This window comes from Garra rufa, chromosome 6, assembly GCF_049309525.1.
Source record: "Garra rufa chromosome 6, GarRuf1.0, whole genome shotgun sequence".
Taxonomy (NCBI): Eukaryota; Metazoa; Chordata; class Actinopteri; order Cypriniformes; family Cyprinidae; genus Garra; species Garra rufa.
In genome coordinates, this window is record NC_133366.1 from 9,745,112 (window position 1) to 9,764,184 (window position 19,073).

Here is a 19,073-nt window from a genome sequence, read left to right on the forward strand (position 1 = left end):
GTGAAATGTCTTGGGTATTCTATAGTCTTTGGTTAAGAGTCGGACTTACTTCCGTGTTTAGGAAAAACGTCTATAACAACTTGCAATAAATGGTAAAACTGTATTACATTAAAGTAATATGGTAAGACACACCAATTTGCAATATCAAGCAGTAAAACGAGCTGTTTAGTACAGCTAGAAACAGCTGGACACAGATGATACCAGAAACCAAATCCATAAAATTTTCAAATGGCCAAGCCCACTCTTACCTGAAGAGAAAGCTGAGTATAAGGCATCCTGTAGATTCAGGACATTGGCCAAAAAAGCATATATACTCAAACTGTAAAACTTTCGACGTTGTTAGTTTTTTTTTTAATCACAATTTGAAAATGCTAATGGCACTCGTTTCACAAAATGACCCGTATGTAAATAGCAAAAGATAATGCTGCTGTGGCTGACAAGGGACCTGTTGATTGGTTGCTCCGTAAGTGCAGGCTGGAAGCTCGCCAGAGCCGCTGGCTGATCTGGAAACAGCCGTCGCAGTTTCGACGAGTCGTCAGCACAAATAAAAACTGGTCGACAGCCAGGTCGCTGCAGTCATCAAGCGTCTGGTTTTGCAACGCCCCTCTTTAGGGGAAGGGAATGGTCGGGTTTTAAACCGATGAGGCGAGTGGACCCCTTCCAGTGTGTTTTGCAGGAAAAGTGAAACTAGATCTGCGAGGGCTGGATGTCCGAAACCAGCTGAGGAAAAGCGCAACATCAACTTTATAGAATAAAACCACCATCTCAAAGAGGAGCCGGAGAAGGTTAGTAGCTCTATCATGTTTGTGCCCGAAGGACACGCATTTTTCTTTAGTCGCTTACAATGGAGAGAGATGTAAGGAAGATGTCCATATGGAAGCATTAGAGCCGTTTCAATTCACTTGCATTTACATTTCATACCCAAAATTCTGTTATTGTTGGCATGCTCATTTTTATATTTCTGAGTGTGTTTGACTTACTGTAAGCTGATATTGTGTTTGACAGATCTGTAAATTAGCTTTCATAGTTAAGGGTGTGTAATGCTGTTTGAGTCGACCAGCATCATATCAAATATAACTTGTCATCTAATCGTAATCTTTGCATGTGCAAAACGGAATATCCCTATGTATATTTTTTTAAGAATTGCCTATTGTCACTGTGACATTGTGTTCATTCATATGTATAAGGTGTGTCATATCCTGGTAACTCCCTCTTTAGGTACTCACAGGTGTTGATGTGATCACCTCTTTCTTATATGCTTGAGCAGGATGTTAATACTTGTTTATTTAAAAAAAAAAAAAGTCACTTGTTATTAGAGGGTTTCTTTTGTTCTTCTTAAATAAAGAAAAATTAGGTTTCAGAAAAGTTTTAATGCTGCTTATTTCCATTAAACAATATTTCTGTCAGCCTCAAAAAAGGGCCATAAAGTACTATAATAGTAATGCAAATGATTTATGGGCTGTATTTCAAGTCATACGATAGCTTGTGTGATGAATATACTGGGATTTAGGTCATTATCACAGAAAAAAAAAAACATTTTTGTTCATTGAAATAAAGCTGAAACAAATAATCAAAAACTTAAACGTTAAAATAAAGTTATAAAATAGACTCACATAAACATGAATTATAAAAAGTAAAAATTAATAAAAAATTACTAAATAACTAAAACTAAATAAATACTATAAATAAATACTAAAACTAACTAATAATTAAAACTAAAATATAAAAATAAAAGCTAATTCAAAATACAGTCAAACCAAAAATCATTTTGATATTTTTTTAACTAGTGGGTTTAGGACACTATAGTTCATTCATGTTAGTGAGGATAGTAAAATAAAGTAAACTTTGACATACTATACCTAAAAGTTCTACTTACAGTGGACTACCAGTAAAATTGATGATAATTTTGGACCTAAAATTTGATTTGACACTTTGACCTGACCATGCTTTGTCACATACCTTTTTATCAAAGTCATTATCAAGAGGAATTTGTTCTGACAGTTTAACTCTTGAGTTCTTGTTATATTTTATTACCATTTTCTAAACTATAGTCAATAAACTGTCATTAAATGCAGTGTACACAATAATAGAGATTTTTTATGAACTCTTTCTTATTCTCATTATGTGCTTCCCACTTTAAGTACTGTTTTTATAGCCAGAATGAATTGTGCTGAGCTGATCTCAGCTGTAATGCCTCTTAATCAAGGAAAGATCCTCACTCAGCATGTCTGATGTACAAAGAAAGAAAGACAGATAGATGACAGTGCTGGAAGAATACTTTAACTACATGTGAGTGTTCAAGTGTATCAATAGGGCTTCAGCTAAATAGGCAAAAGGAACATAGCATCCCCAGGTTTCATTGTATTATTTAGTTTCATTGTAAATGCTGACTATATGACTTTTATACGATTTTCTTCCACTACTCTAGATGGCGTCGGCCAATGATACCCGTCAGCAGACGCAGGTGCAGAAGGATGTAGCTGATCAGAATTTTGACTACATGTTCAAGCTCCTCATCATTGGGAACAGCAGTGTTGGAAAAACTAGCTTTCTGTTCCGTTACGCTGACGACTCCTTCACCTCTGCGTTCGTCAGCACGGTCGGCATCGACTTTAAAGTCAAAACAGTTTACCGCAATGAGAAACGAGTGAAACTACAAATATGGGTGAGTTTGAGTAATGGGACACTGGAGACATTTATATAGTTAAAATAAGGATGGTGAGTAGAATTGATAAAATATTTGTTTTCGTTCAAGCACTAATTTTATTGCTTTTTTGTGGAGAATAGCATGCTATATTTTTAATTAATTTGTTCTTTGAAGGTATAATACTGTGGTATCAGCTATTTTAGGTTTACCTGCCTCTAAATGGCACATAAAAACAAAGATATCAATCAGATGGTCATGTCCTGTCTAAAGTCCCATTCACACCAAGTACAATAACTGTAACGATAAAGATATACTTGTAAAACCCTTTCTAAATTTAGAGTTCGCACCACAACTATAACGATAACGATACAGAGAAACAATATCGTTGAAATCACTTTCAGAAGTTTTTTTTTTAGCTGATGAATGACAAAACAATGCCAGCCAACCAGAATTCATCCTGCTTTAAATCGCTTGATTATTTAAAGAGGCAGGGTTGCCAGGTCCTAGAATTGAGCTACTTTTATACAGTTGCCATTGGTTGTTTTTAGGATGTTTTTAGCGATTTCACCGGAGTGGAACGACAACAGAGGGAAAAACATGGAAAAAATGCAATTGCGCTAGTTTTGAATAGCAATTGGACTGATTTTGTTTCTCAGACCTGGCAACCCTAGTGGACCGGTTTTAACTTCCATTCATTTGTGACCCTGGACCACAAAACCACAAAATCCCTTAAAATGTATAAACATGAATAAGCTTTCCATTGACGTATGGTTTGTTAGGATAGGACAATATTTGGCTGAGATACAACTATTTGAAAATCTGGAATCTGAGGGTGCAAAAAAAATCTAAATATTGAGAAAATCGACTTTAAAGTTGTCCAAATGAAGTTCTTAGCAATGCATATTACTAATCAAACATTGTTTTTATATATTTATGGTAGGAAATGTACAAAATACAGTAATGGAACATAATATTGACGTAATATCCTAATGATTTTTGGCATAGAAAAATCGATAGTTTTGACATATACAATGTATTGTTGGCTATTGCTACAAATATATCTGTGCTACTTACGATTGGTGTGATCCAAGGTCACTTTTCCCATAGGGTTTTATTAAAGAGTTATAAGCCATAAACCAAACCAACCAGCTACCATGCAGTTAAAAATTATTTGAAAATCAGACAAAATAGACAAAAGTATAAGACTGTGTACATAACAGCTTTAATAAGAGAAAGAAATACAGTCACATGAAGCCTTGCAAATGACACTGGATAAAAAAAAACACTGTTAAACATGATTATTTAGAAAATAAGTTAAAATAATGCAGGCTGATGGCTTTAACAGAAGCAAATACCATTGATCGATAACCTCATAGCTCACAGTAGGTCTGTCTTAAAAGGTTTATAAGTTATTGTTAATAATTGAGAAAATGAATGGGATTTTTACTTCTGAAACCAGACTGCTGCACTATATGAAACATTTGGTGCAATGTTTTTGGTTCCCTGAGCTAAAATGCATTTGGTGTCATTGCAGTTACTTTGGAAGAATATGTTTAGGGTTTTATAATATGTAATTATTCATATTTTACAGTTTAAGCCAAAAAAAAAAAGTTATTGCCAAAGTCGAATGTTGTGAAAAGCGGTTGTGCTAATCATGTCATCATGACTTAGTGAAACCTTGATCAAGATAAGCAATGCCGGTAATGATGGTTAATGTTACAAAACATGCAGAACGACCCAAAGCAGATGGCCCCATCATTTGATGCACTATTTGTGAAGTGCACACACACACACACATACACAGTGCCAAATCCATTTTGGAGGGAACCTTTAGAAAATAAAAGCCATAAAATCAAATTGGTTGTGCTTTTTGACCGGCCAGACCAGCATGCATCTGCCTTCTGCTCTATATCACTAATTGAATCAATACCAAGAGAGGAAGTGGGTCAAAATATCAACTGCCCAATCCTGCCAAGAAATTATTTATGATTCAGTTATAGTCCACAGTGTGGTTCTAAGTGAAATATACAGTTATCTACTGTAAATTCCGACACTGTAACTTCAGTCGTATTGCTGTGGAGCAGTTTGCAGCCGCAGCCTTCCTCGACAGAGGAAGCGACAGCACTTTCTGTTGATGAAAGGAAGTGGGTGAGAAGCCTCAGAGGTGTTGAGTAGCATTTTCCCAGAATGCACTTGTATGTTGATAACCCACCATAGAACAACTTAGATCTGCCTGCAGTAGTCTGCGATTGACTAGAATAGAGCTAAATAATTAGATTTTTACATGCAAAACTAGTTTTGTTTGGTATGTTGCTGATATTTTGACATTTGATGGCCCAAGTCCACCAAGTCACTATGATACTCCACTTTCTTGGGTATTATTTATTTATTTTTCATCAGTTTTGTCATCCACCAAGTGAAAATTGTATGTTTAATTGATTAGAAAAGCCACAGAAAAATGGCATCATGTCAAGTGTGATAGGCTGATGCACTACTGGCTGCTGATGGCACAGTCCCAATTTGTTATATCATATTACATTGATGCTTTATCATACATTAGATCAGAGGTTTCACTTCAGGATACACATTTTACATTAGATATCAAGTGACGAGCTAATGCATGGGTGTACCGTACAATTAATGTTTACCGTACAAGTTTATTACACCACTATTGAAATGCATTTGCATTGTAATGCATGCAAATGCGATTTACCTGTGAACCCATACTCAGTGTAGTCTAAATGTAGTTTTCTTCTCTCTTTTAAAAATGGATGCAACTAATAATTTTTGCTATCTTAAAAGGATAGTTCACCCAAAAATTTAAATTACCCCATGATTTACTCACCCTCAAGCCATCCTAGGTATATATGACTTTCTTTCTTCAGATGAATACAATCAGTTATATTAAAACATGTCCTGGCTCTTCCAGGCTTTATAATGGCAGTGAATCACTGTTGAGATTTTGAAGGCCAAAAAACTGCAATTATCCATCATAAAAAGTACTTCACACAACTCCAAGGGGTTAATAAAGGCCTAATGATATGATTTGATGCATTTGTGTTAGAAGAGAATAACAACATAAATCCCCCCAAAAAAGCATTTAAAAAAGTTCTAAATTGATTTGCATTTTAATGAGTCAAATAAGTGTTTGACCCCTTCACAAAACATGACTTAGCAAAATCCTTGTTGGCAATCACATTGGTCAGACATTTCTTGTAGCTGGGCACCAGTTTTGCACACATCTCAGGAGGGATTTTGTCCCACTCCTCTTTGCAGATCCTCTCCAAGTAAGGTTTTGAGGCTGATGTTTGGCAACTCAAACCTCCAGCTCCCTCCACAGATTTTCTATGGGATTAAGGTCTGGAGACTGGCTTGGCCACTCCAGGACCTTAATGTGCTTCTTCTTGAGCCACTCCTTTGTTGCCTTGGCCATGTGTTTTGGGTCATACCCATCTACGACCCATTTTCAATGCCCTGGTTGGCTTCAATGCCCTGGCCCTGACGGTACATAGCCCCGTTTATTGTCCCTTTTATGCGGTGTATTTATCCTGTCCCTTTAGCAGAAAAACCCCCCCAAAGCATAATGTTTCCACCTCCATATTTGACGGTGGGGATGGTGTTCTTGGGGTCATAGGCAGCATTCTTCCTCCCCCAAACACAGCGAGTTGAGTTGATGCCAAAGAGTTTGATTTTGATCTCATCTGACCACAACACTTTCACCCAGTCGTCCTCTGAATCATTCAGATGTTCATTGGCAAACTTAAGACGTTCATCTACATGTGCTTTCTTGAGCAGAGGGACCTTGCAGGCGCTGCAGGATGTCAGTCCTTCACGGCGTAGTGTGTTACCAAATGTTTTCTTGGTGACTATGGTCCCAGCTGCCATGTAGTTCTGGACTGATTCCTCATCGTTCTCATGATCATTGAAACTCCACAAGGTGAGATCTTGCAGGGAGCCCCAGATCGAGGGAGACTGACAGTTATTTTGTGTTTCTTCCTGTTGTCACCTTCTCACCAAGCTGCTTGGCGATGGTCTTGTAGCTCATTCCAGCCTACATTGCAGGTCTGCAATCTTGTCCCTGACATCCTTGGACAGCTCTTTGGTCTTGGCCATGATAGAGAGTTTAGAATCTGATTGATTAATAGCTTTTGTGGACAGGTGTCTTTTATACAGGTAGCAAACAGAGATTAGGACCACTCCTAATCTCAGCTCGAAATCTTGCTGATTGATAGGGGATCAAATACTTATTTCACTCTTAAAAACGCAAATCAATTTGTAACTTTTGCGTTTTTCTGGATTTTTTTGTTGTTATTCTGTCTCTCACTGTTAAAATAAACAGTACCATTAAAATTATAGACAGATCATTTCTTTGTCAGAGGGCAAATGTACAAAATCAGCAGGGATCAAATTCTTTTTTTCCTCACTGTTTGCTAGTCTCGTGAGAACCAAGTTTTGTTTACAGCAAAAGAAAACCTGTCTCCTCTTGGCTTATATCAAATTTCTCAGACATTTTTCTTTACAAGTCTTCGTTTTGTACTTGTAATTTGTGATCGGTGTTTTGTTTTGCTTCGCCTACATCCTACATCTTCCACTGGAACGCCACGCTCTCGTAAATTGAATATGACAGTTAGCGGAAGCTAGAGATTACGGTTTATATACTTTTAAATGAGGATATTTTTCGTACACAAATGCATCAATCTGCTTCAGAAGGCCTTTATTAACTCCCCTGATCTGTGTAGAGCAATTTTATGATGGATGGATGCACTTTATAGGACTTCAAAATCTCAACAGCCATTCACCGCCAAACTCAGATTTTATTTGTCATAAAGAAGAAAGTCATATACACCTAAGATGGCTTGAGGGTGAGTATATCATGGGGTAATTTTCATTTTTGGGTGAACTATCCCTAACTGCGCATGATTGTATGGTTAGTTGCATTTTATTATTTGCATGTGTTTCTGGCTGCACCTGTAGGGAAGCGTAGTGTAAAACCTTACTGATGGTGCAGACCAACCCTTCTAATGTGTGTGTTTGTTTTTGTGACATATCAGGACACAAATTTGTGTAATAACATGGGTATGACATAGGTATTACAAGGAGAGGGTGACTTATGAGGACATTGCCCATGTCCCCACTTTTCAAAAGGCTTATAAATAATACAGAATACGTTTTTATGTTTTTAGGTGTAGGGAAGGTGTAGGGTGATAGCAAATATCGTTTGTACAGTATAAAAACCATTACGTCTATGGAATGTCCCCACAATTCACAAAAACAAACATGCGTGTGTGTGTGTGTGTGTGTGTGTGTGTGTGTGTGTGTGTGTGTGTGTGTGTGTGTGTGTGTGTGTGTGTGTGTGGTGTATTTAGAGGGTGGGGAAACACAGAGACTTTTCCCTTAAGCAAGTGTTTGGAGATGTCTAGTTAATAATCAGTCATGTTTTAATGATTATGTTGCTGTAAGCAATGGGAATGTGCATTATGAAGTATAATTCATTTAATAATAAGTTGAAAAATAGGGCCTTTAAGTATTAAATATAAAAATTAGAACCATTTTTTGTTTACTTCTTTTGAAAAAGTGGCCCGTGAATGTATATATTATGTTTAGTTAATTTATAATTATAGACAGTGTTGGGGAAAGTTACTTTTAAAAGTAATGCATTACAATATTGAGTTACTTCTTAAAGTAACTAATTACGTTACTTAGTTACTTTATTTTGAAAAAAATTTAATGCGTTACATTACTTTTGCGTTACTTTTTACATCTAGGCAGGGTTTGCTTGGCAAATGTAAAAGCCCTTTCACAACAAAAGCCTTAGGCTGAAGGAAAAATAAATTCAAGTCTGTAGAGTAGAACGCAGAAGAAAAAAGTTCAACACTCTTCAGCAATTAAAAAAAAAGAAAATAGTTATAATAGTTGATCTAATATTCTTCAGTTCCCAAAACACAAAACCAATGTTGATTTATGCATCCAGTGCTTTTTAGTGCTCTTGGGACACCACAGTGTACCTAACTTGTGCAATGTACTTTACATGTGCGTGTTCACATTAACATGTTCTCTGTTGACTTAAAGGAGGAGTTCTTGATTTAAAGACAAGGACGAAAGTAATTTGAGGCATTTCGCTATGAAGGAAGTGCAAATATTATACATTACATTGGATTAGTCATCACAGCGCTCTGTGCATTTAACTGCTGTTTTATTGACACAGTCATGGATGTTGGGGAAAAAAAATTCATTGACATTTCCTGACTGTATGGCTTGCTTTGAGATCTTTCAGCGTGTAAGATGGTAGTACTTACCAGAATGTTTGTAGATATGATTCATTTGTCTTTGTTGTGAAGTTCGTCATTATGCGTGTGTGTGAAGGGCAGGTGGCACATCTTATCTTTGTTGAAAGAAGGGGCTGAGGCTTTTGTCAAGCTCCCATTAGGTTGAATTTAGCTCTTGCCCTAAAATACAATACATGCATATGTACAACACTCTAACTGCTGCCCAAACCAGTGGTTACCATGGCTACCTAGATGGCTACCTGAGGTCACAGCATTCTAAATCAAGTCAAGGCTTTTCAGTATCATGGAAACTAATCAAACGTTGCCTGGTTACCACATTAACATGGCTGTTAAACTCTAAACCCCTGACTCGGTTTTGTTTGCACTGCATTTACTTGAATAATTAGTTTCTTTTTTTATTTTCACATCAGCTTATTAACAGAAATGAGGCAAATTGTTAAATATTCAAGATATATGTGGATTGACTTTGCTGGCAGTATGCAATTATCCAATATTGTCAATATTGCTGTGATTTTTTTTTAACACACTTTTGCTTTAGCCATCAGGTTTCCGAAAGATGACCAGTTTTGTGATCCCTTAATAAAACCGACTTAATTAAATCCATAATTATCAGTTTCGATCTTAACCTATAAGACATTTTGCTGCAGAGAACAAAATATTGTGAAAACAATTCAACTAGTGGAGAAAATTTATTAATACACATTTGAGTAATTCTGACAACGTAAGTTGAAAAAAAAATCAAATGTTCAATTATTCATCCCCCAAAAGTAAAATTTGGTGCAGATTTTTTTTATTCTTTAAAACCACCAATAAACGTTGCTTAGAAGGGCTTAGAAGCTTCTGTCACCTCTCTGCTGCAATCTTGGCCCATTCCTCACCTGAAAAAGCTTTCAGATCATCTTTGGTTTTCACTTTGCCACTGCTTACTTCAAATTTATCCAAATATTTTCAGTGAGAGTTAAATCTAGAGACTGAACAGGCCACTCAAGAACATTCTATGCAGGAAAGTCCATTGATCATTAGCTTCAGTTATTGCACTTTTCATCACAATTCTTGCCAAAATTGCCTGATACTTCAAAGAATCCATGATATCCTTCATACGGTCATGTTTTCCACTTCCTGCTCCATGTTTGACCATGGAGATGGTGTTCTTCTGCTCATAAGTTTTGCCTTTTTTTGCACCAACAATGGGTCCATAAAACCTTCTTCCAGAAATCCACAGGTCTAACCAAATGAACTTTAGCATGTTCATGACGGCCTTTTTGTTCTTCTTTGTCAAGAGTGGTATTCGACAAGATGCTTCAACATGAAAGCCATACTTGTCTAGTGTTCTTCTTATACACTGAATTAAAATGTTTTTCCTCCTTTTGTCCGGTCATCTTGCAAGTCTTTGGCTGTACATTTGCAGGTTTTTCTCAGTGGCTCTGATCAAACATTTTATGATATTGTGCTTTTTTTGTTCAACACCCTTAAAGGTTTTCTGGTACAACACTAACTAAGGAGTAAGGCTGCCTGCTGTGTCTCTAGGAACTTTTAATGTCTTGGAAATCTTCATGTAGCCTTAGACTTATTAATATAATAAAACTATTTCTTCTCTATAGCTTTTGTGAGAGCTCTGTTGACTTTACCATATTTGCTACTCAACTTCAGCACATGCATGGAATAAATGTATGCATGTGTGCATACAAGCTAATTCTGTTTTTAATAGATTTTCTAAAGGCTTAATTGTGTTTTAAGACAATTTTGTTCCCTGCCATAAAAATAAGTGGGTTTAAACAGCAATGTTAAATGGGGTTGAATAATTATGACATAGCTGTGTTACTAAAAAATCCATTAACTCAAAAACATTACATTATATATTTACATTATCACTTTTAGTACACCAGTAAACCATTGTATATTATGCAAGTCCTGGATCTTTAGAAAAGCTTGAGTTTGCAAAGTACTGCAGTCTCTGGGGGGTTGAAAAATTTCGATTGCAACTGTACCTGATCAAAAAGTTGTTCAAAGTTACACTGTAGCATTTTATATGTTTGAAAAGTTTTATTAAAATATATGGAGGAAAATATATAAATATTACAATTTGCCAAATTATGTAGTGAAAAGGAATGAAAACATTATTTTGACTAGATGTTTTCTGTATTTTACTTGCTTTAAACCTTGTGAATTTATATATAATATAATTTATTAATTTTTTTAAAATTGATTTTTTTTTAGGGCTGTACTGTTGACCCATTTAACTGTTATGAATTCACAAGCTTTACGATTCAATTAAATAAATATATTGATGCAGGTTTAATATATGCACTTTAATTATTTACATACATTTAAGACATTTTAAAGGCTTTTGTCAGCTTAGACCTATTTTTATTATCTAAAAAAAAATAATAATTATCCGATTACTTGATTAATCGCCAGAATAATCCAATTACTCGATTACCAAAATAATTGTTAGTGTGGCTTTTTTATTTCATATTATATATTTATAAGTTTTTTTTGTTGTTGTTGCACTTATGATTAAAGGTGAAATATCCACTTATTATTTTAAGTCTTCAGCAATCTACTGTAATATTAGACTCCTCTAACAAGAAGTCACACCAATGAATCATTAAGAAAAAGAACTCATGAAACTGACTCAAAAAACATAAAGCAATGTACGGTTTCTGTTTTAAGAAAAAATGCTTTCAGATATAAGTTATGAGTGTGTGTGGGTGTGGTTGTCTGTGTGCGTATGTATTGATCTAATGGCAGTATTTCTTATATGTTGTTCCTCAGGACACAGCAGGGCAGGAGAGGTACCGCACTATTACCACAGCCTACTACAGAGGGGCCATGGGCTTCCTCCTAATGTATGACATCACTAACCAAGAATCCTTCTACGCTGTGCAAGACTGGTGAGTTTACTTCTTTTATTTATAGTCCTAGAGTCAGATGCTAAACCTCAGAATCAGACGTCTTACTGTGACCTCAAGCTGTGAAAGTAATTGAAAGGTCAAATGTTCCTTGTTGAAGTGGTGCGCATTTCATAACGGCCTGATAGGGGGCGCTCTTGAGCATGTCTTTTGATAGAAAATGACTGAAGTTTTGTTTGTGTATGTGTTTTAAAGGGCAACTCAGATTAAAACGTACTCGTGGGACAATGCTCAGGTGATTCTGGTGGGGAACAAATGTGATCTGGAGGACGACAGACTGGTGTCCAGAGAAGATGGGCAGAGACTGGCTAATGAGCTAGGCATGTTACAGGATACACACACACACAAGCTTTTTTTTTTTTGCAGTTAACTGTTTTGCAATGGCAAAAAATACTTATAATTGGCTATGTATTCTGTTTTATTTTTATATAGTCATATGTGCCATGTGTCCTTTCTTGTCATTTTTGGAGTTACAAACTCAGTTCTCGTGCATTTCCATTATATAACATTGAGTTGCCTGGATATTCTTCAAAAATTCACTTATCTATGTTCCACATTTAAAACTGTCGTACAGGGTTGACAGGTTTAATTTTAGGAGACAAACTGTGTCTTTAAACCATGAAATGTTGAAGTTCCTAATAAAGTTGACATGCATTTTATTTTAAAGCCAAATGCTACTCTCATTCGGTGCTTGGCGAGTGTTAATTTGGACTGTGTCCATGCTACATCACCCTCTGAATTTCCTCTGTGCTTCAGAGCCTTATTTGGACAAAAGAAAAGACAGGAAGGAATTATAAAAGCGTTTCGAAGTACTGAGAGCAAATGTGTTGCTCAAAGGGTGTGAATCGACCTTTATTGCCCAACAGATGTTAGATATAATGCATTATGTAGTGTAGTATTGCTGTATGTAGTGATCTACCATTATGGATTTTTTTGATGGCTAATATAACACATGCAACTTATTACAGAATAATTTCTGTAATTAAATTTATATAGAAATCAATTTGAAAAAGTTATTTGTTTAAAAAAAAAAAAAGAAAAGTTGGAAAAAATTATCAACCAGATTATTTGATGCTAGTTTTAACCAAATTATACTTGATTCTGTAACACAAGAAGATCTAACAGCTGGATTTGCCAACATTTGTAAGGTTCATGGCATTAAATATTTATTATATACTTGTTTAAATTATATAAGTTTATATCTGACTGCATATGACAAAGTACTATAGCATTTGCTTTTGATTTATTTTACCTTTTTAAAAAGGCAGTAAACTAATGAAGATGGAGAATACAGTTGAGATCAAAAGTTTACATGCACCTTGCAGAATCTGCAAAATTATAATTATTTTACTAAATTAAGAGGGTTCATACAAAATGCATTTTTTTTTTTTTTCTTTTTTTTTTTTTAGGAATGCACCGAATATTTGCCACCGAAAATTTTCGGCCGAAAATGGACCAAAAGTGCATTTTCGGTTTTCGGCCGAAAGATTTTGATCACCGAAACAACACGGCCGAAACAGTATGCACGTGCTTGTCTGAAGCAACACGTCTGCGGTGTGGATGTATTTCAGTATATCTGAGAAAGACCCACGGATAGCGATTTGCAAAACTTGTAATGCCGAAATTTCAAGAGGGGGTGTGTCTGCTGTCGTGCGTGCAGCCAGTGATGAGAGCAGAGACAGATGTAGCTTTCAGTGAGTGAAAAACAATGGCCTTACGTTGGTGTTACGTCGCAATATTTTAAAGATATGTCTTTTCTATATACTGTATATATTTCATAAATATTTATGTTTTAAACCATGGAGGTGAGCCAATGGATATCACACATGCAACGTGAAAACTGCGCAATATGTTAAAGTGAAAGTAAAAACTGACAGTGCTTTCAGCATCTGACGTGCATTCTCTCAGAGACAATGAGAGATGATTATACTTCATATGCTGATATTAATTTATTCCCCTACTGTTTTTCTTGTGCCCCGAACTTGGTGGGAAAAAAAAAATAGAAACGTATTTTGTGTAAGGTTTGTTTTTGAAAGTCTTAAATAAAGCTCTTAATTTTCATTGATGACTGCAGTGTTATTAGGGGCTAAGAAAGTCTTAATTATGATTTCAGGTGGTCTTAAATGTGTGGACTGAAAGACAAGAATTGCGATGAAACTTCAAAAGGCTATCCATTGAATAAATATGAGCGCTGCACGTTTCATTCAATTCATTTGCTGCGCTGCTTTGTGTACTACCATTCTGACAGCGCCTCCTGCTGGAAGAGAAACGCGTAGACTTGTAAATGTGAACTGATGGATCCACAAGATAATGTGTTATTAAAATTTAAACAAAGGCAGTAAAATATATGTATATGTTATTTAAGTATAATACTTGATTGATAATAAATGTTTAAATTAATATAATTGATTTATTCTTTGAAACTTTAATATTAATTTATGCAATTACAATGCCTTGATTTTAGTAAGATTAGTACACAGTCATAGCCATAAATGCAATGGTACTAATAATTGGCATAATTCTTTTGGTGTTTCGGTTTTCAGTTTTCGGCCTTGGTTTCCTCTTTTTCGTTTTTCAGTTTCGGGCCAAGAATTTTCATTTCGGTGCATCCCTATTATTTTTTTTTTTATTACTGACCTGAGTAAGATATTTCACAATAAAGATGTTTACATATAGTCAACAAGAGAAAATAATAGTGACCCTGTTCAAAAGTTTACGTATGCTTGATTCTTAATACTGTGCTGTGCTGACTTCTTTTGGTTTTTTAGCATTTTTGTGTATTTGAACCCTTTCCAAGATTTACTGTATGATTTTGAGATCCATCTTTTCACACTGAGGACAACTGAGGGACTCATATGCAACTATTACAGAAGGTTCAAACTCTCACTGATGCTTCAGAAGGGAAACAATGCATTAAGAGCCAGGGGGTGAAAACTTTTGAACAGAATGAAGATGTGTAAATTTTTCTTGTTTTGCCTGATATCATTTTTTTTTTTTTCATTTAGAACTGCCCTTTGAGTATTACAGAAGATGTAAACTTTTGACTTCAACTGTATGTAAAACACTATATCTCTTCTTTTTCTCTCTCTCTGCCGTATTTTGCAGGCTTCCAGTTTTTCGAGGCCAGTGCAAAGGATAACATTAACGTCAAGCAGGTGTTTGAGCGGCTGGTGGACATCATCTGCGACAAAATGAACGAGAGCTTGGACGGAGACCCTAACGTGTTAACCAATCACAAAGGCCCGAGTCTGCAAGACACGCCCCCTGATGCACAGAGCAGCTGTGGATGTTAATGATCGTCTCTCAGCAAACACTCATACTTGAAGGCAAACATTCACACACACGCACACATTCTCTATCTCTCTCCAGCACACACGTACACCGGAAGACAGACTCTTTCATAAGCGTACAGCCAATAAATAGTATGAAATGCCAACCAATACGCCATATGCCCCTTAAAAATAATAATTTCAGTTACACAAACAGGCCCCTCAGGGATTGAATGAAATGGGATGGGTTTCCCTCAGTGTGATGATGATGATGTGTGGCTGCTAATACACTGAACTGTGATATCATGATGAGAACAGCCAGAAAAAACTGCATGAAACTGCAGGATTCAAAAATTCACATGCCAAAGTCTTAAATGAATGCTCAACGTTTTAGGAGAGTTTCAAACTACTCCAGTGTCTGTTTACAACATGCTCAGATAAAATGCATCTGGTTGTCGTCGTGAAGTACTAAATGTATTTTGATTATTTTAATGGATGCAAGATCATGTTTTACTTAAATATAGGTGATGAGACATTTTATGACTGCTCTGGAAACATCCAGTCCATATGGTGATATGAACATATCAGTCTTCATAGTTTTTGTTACTTGTTTCAATGTCCTTAAGTCAGATTTTATTTGCCTCTGCCATTTGCTTTGAACGCAATAAATTTGCTTCCCTGTGGACACTAAACAAGTATTTATGTAATGTATAATTTCATAAAAATGGACCACAAATGTAGCATGGGTATATATGCAGCAATAGCCAACAATACATTGTATAGGTCAAAATGGTAAATTTTTCTTTTATTCCAAAAAACATTAGGATATAAAGTAAGGACTATGTTCCATGAAGACATTTTTTCAAAATTTCCTACCATAAATATATCAAAACTTAATTTTGATTACTGATTTTTAAACTTTAAAGGTGATTTTCTCAATATCTAGATTTTTTTTTTGCACCCTTAGATTCCAGATTTTCAAATAGTTGTATCTTTGCCAAATATTGTCCTATCCTAGCAAACCATACATCAATAGATATATTTATTTATACAATATAGGATTGTATATACAAATTTATATGTATATAAACAATACTAATATTTTAATTCAGTAATAATTTATATCTTCTTTTGATGATTACTTTATCAGTTTATCTGCATTTGTTGAGTTGCTTGTGGTCATTGTGCATAGTACAGCATTTCCTTTTGCATGAACCTTGAGGAGGATGCGAGCATTTAGCACCTCTAGAAGAACACAGTGTAGGTGGGAAATGCATAAAATGAAAGGGGAAAAAAAGCACGACCACAGTCTATAAGGGTGGATATGGTGTGAACATACAAGAGCGGCCAAAACACATCTTTGCCAGAATCACTTCTCCACTCTGAAACGGTTTGATACCTGTGCTGGGGCCTCATTTCTTACGCACTGATTTGATCTTAGAGTGTTCGTGCGATCAAATCCACGTCAAAGTACAGATTTATAAAAACCGTCTTTGACGTGGAAAAGTACTTATCTCCACGTCAGATTCCAGCTTGGCGTACGACCGTTTCCTTGTGGTAATGCCTGGTATTGCAGATAGTTCAGCCTCACTATAATTTGATTTCTTGCGCTCCTTTTTACTTGCCATTGTCACAGAGTTTTTGCTTTAGGGATGAGCTCATTTTATATGTTAATTAATTAAGCAGGGGCGTTTCGACGGCGGAACATTCAGCTGCACACAATTCCACGATCATTTGTGATTTATAACCGAATGACTGGCGTACGTATGGATTTTGTGGTACGTTCGTTTTCTCTGAATCGCTCTTACGATCAAATCAGAAAAGTTCTTAGATAAAATCAAGGATGGTTTCTACGCAAGTCTTTATAAATGAGGCCCCTGATCTGTCAGGCCGCATCTCGTTGATGTGAGTATGTCTTTCTGTCTGTACCAAAGTTTGGATACTATAAGGTCCAAGTTCTTCAAATGAGAGTTTAGTTTGTATTTTCTTCACAGTGGATTTCTCATGATCATTATCGTAGTTGACAGATTTAGTGTCAATCAGTGCCGTTCAGACTAATTCTACATGTCTACAATGAATTCTAAAACATTTTTTATTATTATTATACATAAGACTTAATTGTACTTGAATTAATTATACAAAAATTAATGTCACACCACACATTTATAACATTCATTTGTATTACCACAGGAACATGTAGATAGACTGGTAAGTTAAAAAAAAAAATACATGGTTACAACAGTTACTTTATAGAAATAAAGAAATGTAGAATATAGAAATATAGAAATGTATTTGCTAAAAACTTTATACGTAGAAAGCATTTTAAGGTTTAAGATGCATTTTAAAGTTAACCCGGTCTAAAAAAATTTTGAGCTTAGGTTAAATCCATTTAAAGAAATTCCATTTGTGTCAAGGGAACCACACGAATAGCCTGCAATCTGTTGTGTCAATATATACACGAAATATTTTCTGACTTGAGTAAAGCTGAGCTGAATTAAATATGGCATATAATGGGCAAAAACTTTTAAAACGAAACTATACTTTAAGACAGTTGTTTTTCCCCCTCAGTGTCAAGGGAAAGAAACAATTGATTAACAAGAGGGGATTTCTTATGGTACTAACAAACCTGAAGAAAGAGGTAGAAGAATGAGGAAGTACCCTAGTAAAGCATAATCACAGAGTGAGAAAACAACAGGAAGGCGGTGGGTTAGTTAGTCAGTCAAGGGGCATTCGACAAATACTATTGCTCCATTTAAGTAACCCATCAGATGAGTTGATTATGGCAGAAGAGAGTCATCTGGTGGCACAAAAATGTGAAGACACCCTCACAGAAAGTGAGGCACAGCTTGCAGAACAGACTAAATATATAACAAAGTTGTCCACCTTTTTCTTGCTGTAAGAGTGGGCACGGCTGTTTGTAAATTTTATGGGTCTGGTCTCATCTGCATCCAGCTATTTTTAGCTGTACAAACAGCTCGTTTTGCTGCTTGATATTGTAAACTGGTGTGTCTAACCATATTATTTTAATGTATTATCTTAATTATGAGCACACTGGTTTGTAGTGCAAACAGTTTTACCGTTTACTGCACGTTGTTATTCTTCTCCCTATTTCCCTATAGCGGATAATGAACCAGAAGTCTCCCCTGCTGAAAAAAAAACAGCTAAAAACAGCTTAGGCTGGTTGGCTGGTCTTAGCTGGTTTAAGATGGAAGTAGCTGGTTTTAGCTGGTCTCTCAGAGGGATTTGGGCACTTTCCCAGCTGGTCTTAGCTAGTCAGACTGGAAGACCACCAGCTAAAACAGCTAAGACCAGCCTGGCCAGGCTGGGTAAGTGCCCAAAACCCTTCTAAAACCAGCCTGCTGACCAGTTCATTTATCTGGTCAAGAAACTGCATGACATGAAGTTTTTTTTCCTGATGTTTAGTGGTGGGAAAATCTTGAAGTGATAGCCCCGCTGAGAAAACCAGATAAAAAAATGGCTGGCCTTAGCTGGTTTAAGCTGGAAGTAGCTGGGTTTTAGATGGTCTCCCAGCCTGACCAGGCTGGTCTTAGCTGGTCAGGCTGGGAGACCATCTAAAACCAGCTACTTCCAGCTTAAACCAGCTAAGGCCAGCCAAAGTGGCCAAAACCCTTCTAAAACCAGCCTGCTGACCAGCTAAAACAGGCTGACTGACCAGCTAAAACCAGCCAACCAGCTTAGGCTGGTTTTAGTTGTTTTTTTTTTTTTGTTTTTTTTTCAGCAGGCTTACTTCTGCGTTAAAGAATATGGTGTATATAATTGATTAGTGCTGATAAATGGTTATCAACTAGTTTATTTATCTGGTCAAGAAACTGTATGACTATTATGAAGTTTTTCCCCTGACATTTAGTGGCAGGAAAATCTTGAAATGATAGCCCTGCTGAGAAAACCAGCTAAAACCACCTTAGGCTGGTTGGCTGGTCTTAGCTGGTTTAAGCTG

General features: G+C 36.0%; 1 protein-coding gene across 1 annotated transcript; it reads left to right on the forward strand.

Annotated features, from left to right (window-relative positions):
- The first annotated feature begins 620 nt into the window (after positions 1-620).
- rab3da (RAB3D, member RAS oncogene family, a) lies at positions 621-15,793 on the forward strand. The gene is made up of 5 exons (XM_073842006.1): positions 621-785; positions 2,429-2,665; positions 11,710-11,828; positions 12,042-12,166; positions 14,952-15,793. Exons 2-5 carry the CDS (start codon positions 2,429-2,431, stop codon positions 15,137-15,139), a joined length of 669 nt encoding a protein of 222 aa, XP_073698107.1. The 5' UTR covers positions 621-785; the 3' UTR covers positions 15,140-15,793.
- Positions 15,794-19,073: the final 3,280 nt, after the last annotated feature.

Excerpts from the sequence above, each read along its gene's own strand:
- rab3da (XM_073842006.1), top strand. The coding sequence starts at position 2,429 with ATGGCGTCGGCCAATGATACCCGTCAGCAGACGCAGGTGCAGAAGGAT. Across the intron at positions 2,666-11,709 it reads GAGTGAAACTACAAATATGG|GACACAGCAGGGCAGGAGAG; the intron begins GTGAGTTTGAGT and ends GTTGTTCCTCAG. Across the intron at positions 11,829-12,041 it reads TTCTACGCTGTGCAAGACTG|GGCAACTCAGATTAAAACGT; the intron begins GTGAGTTTACTT and ends TGTGTTTTAAAG.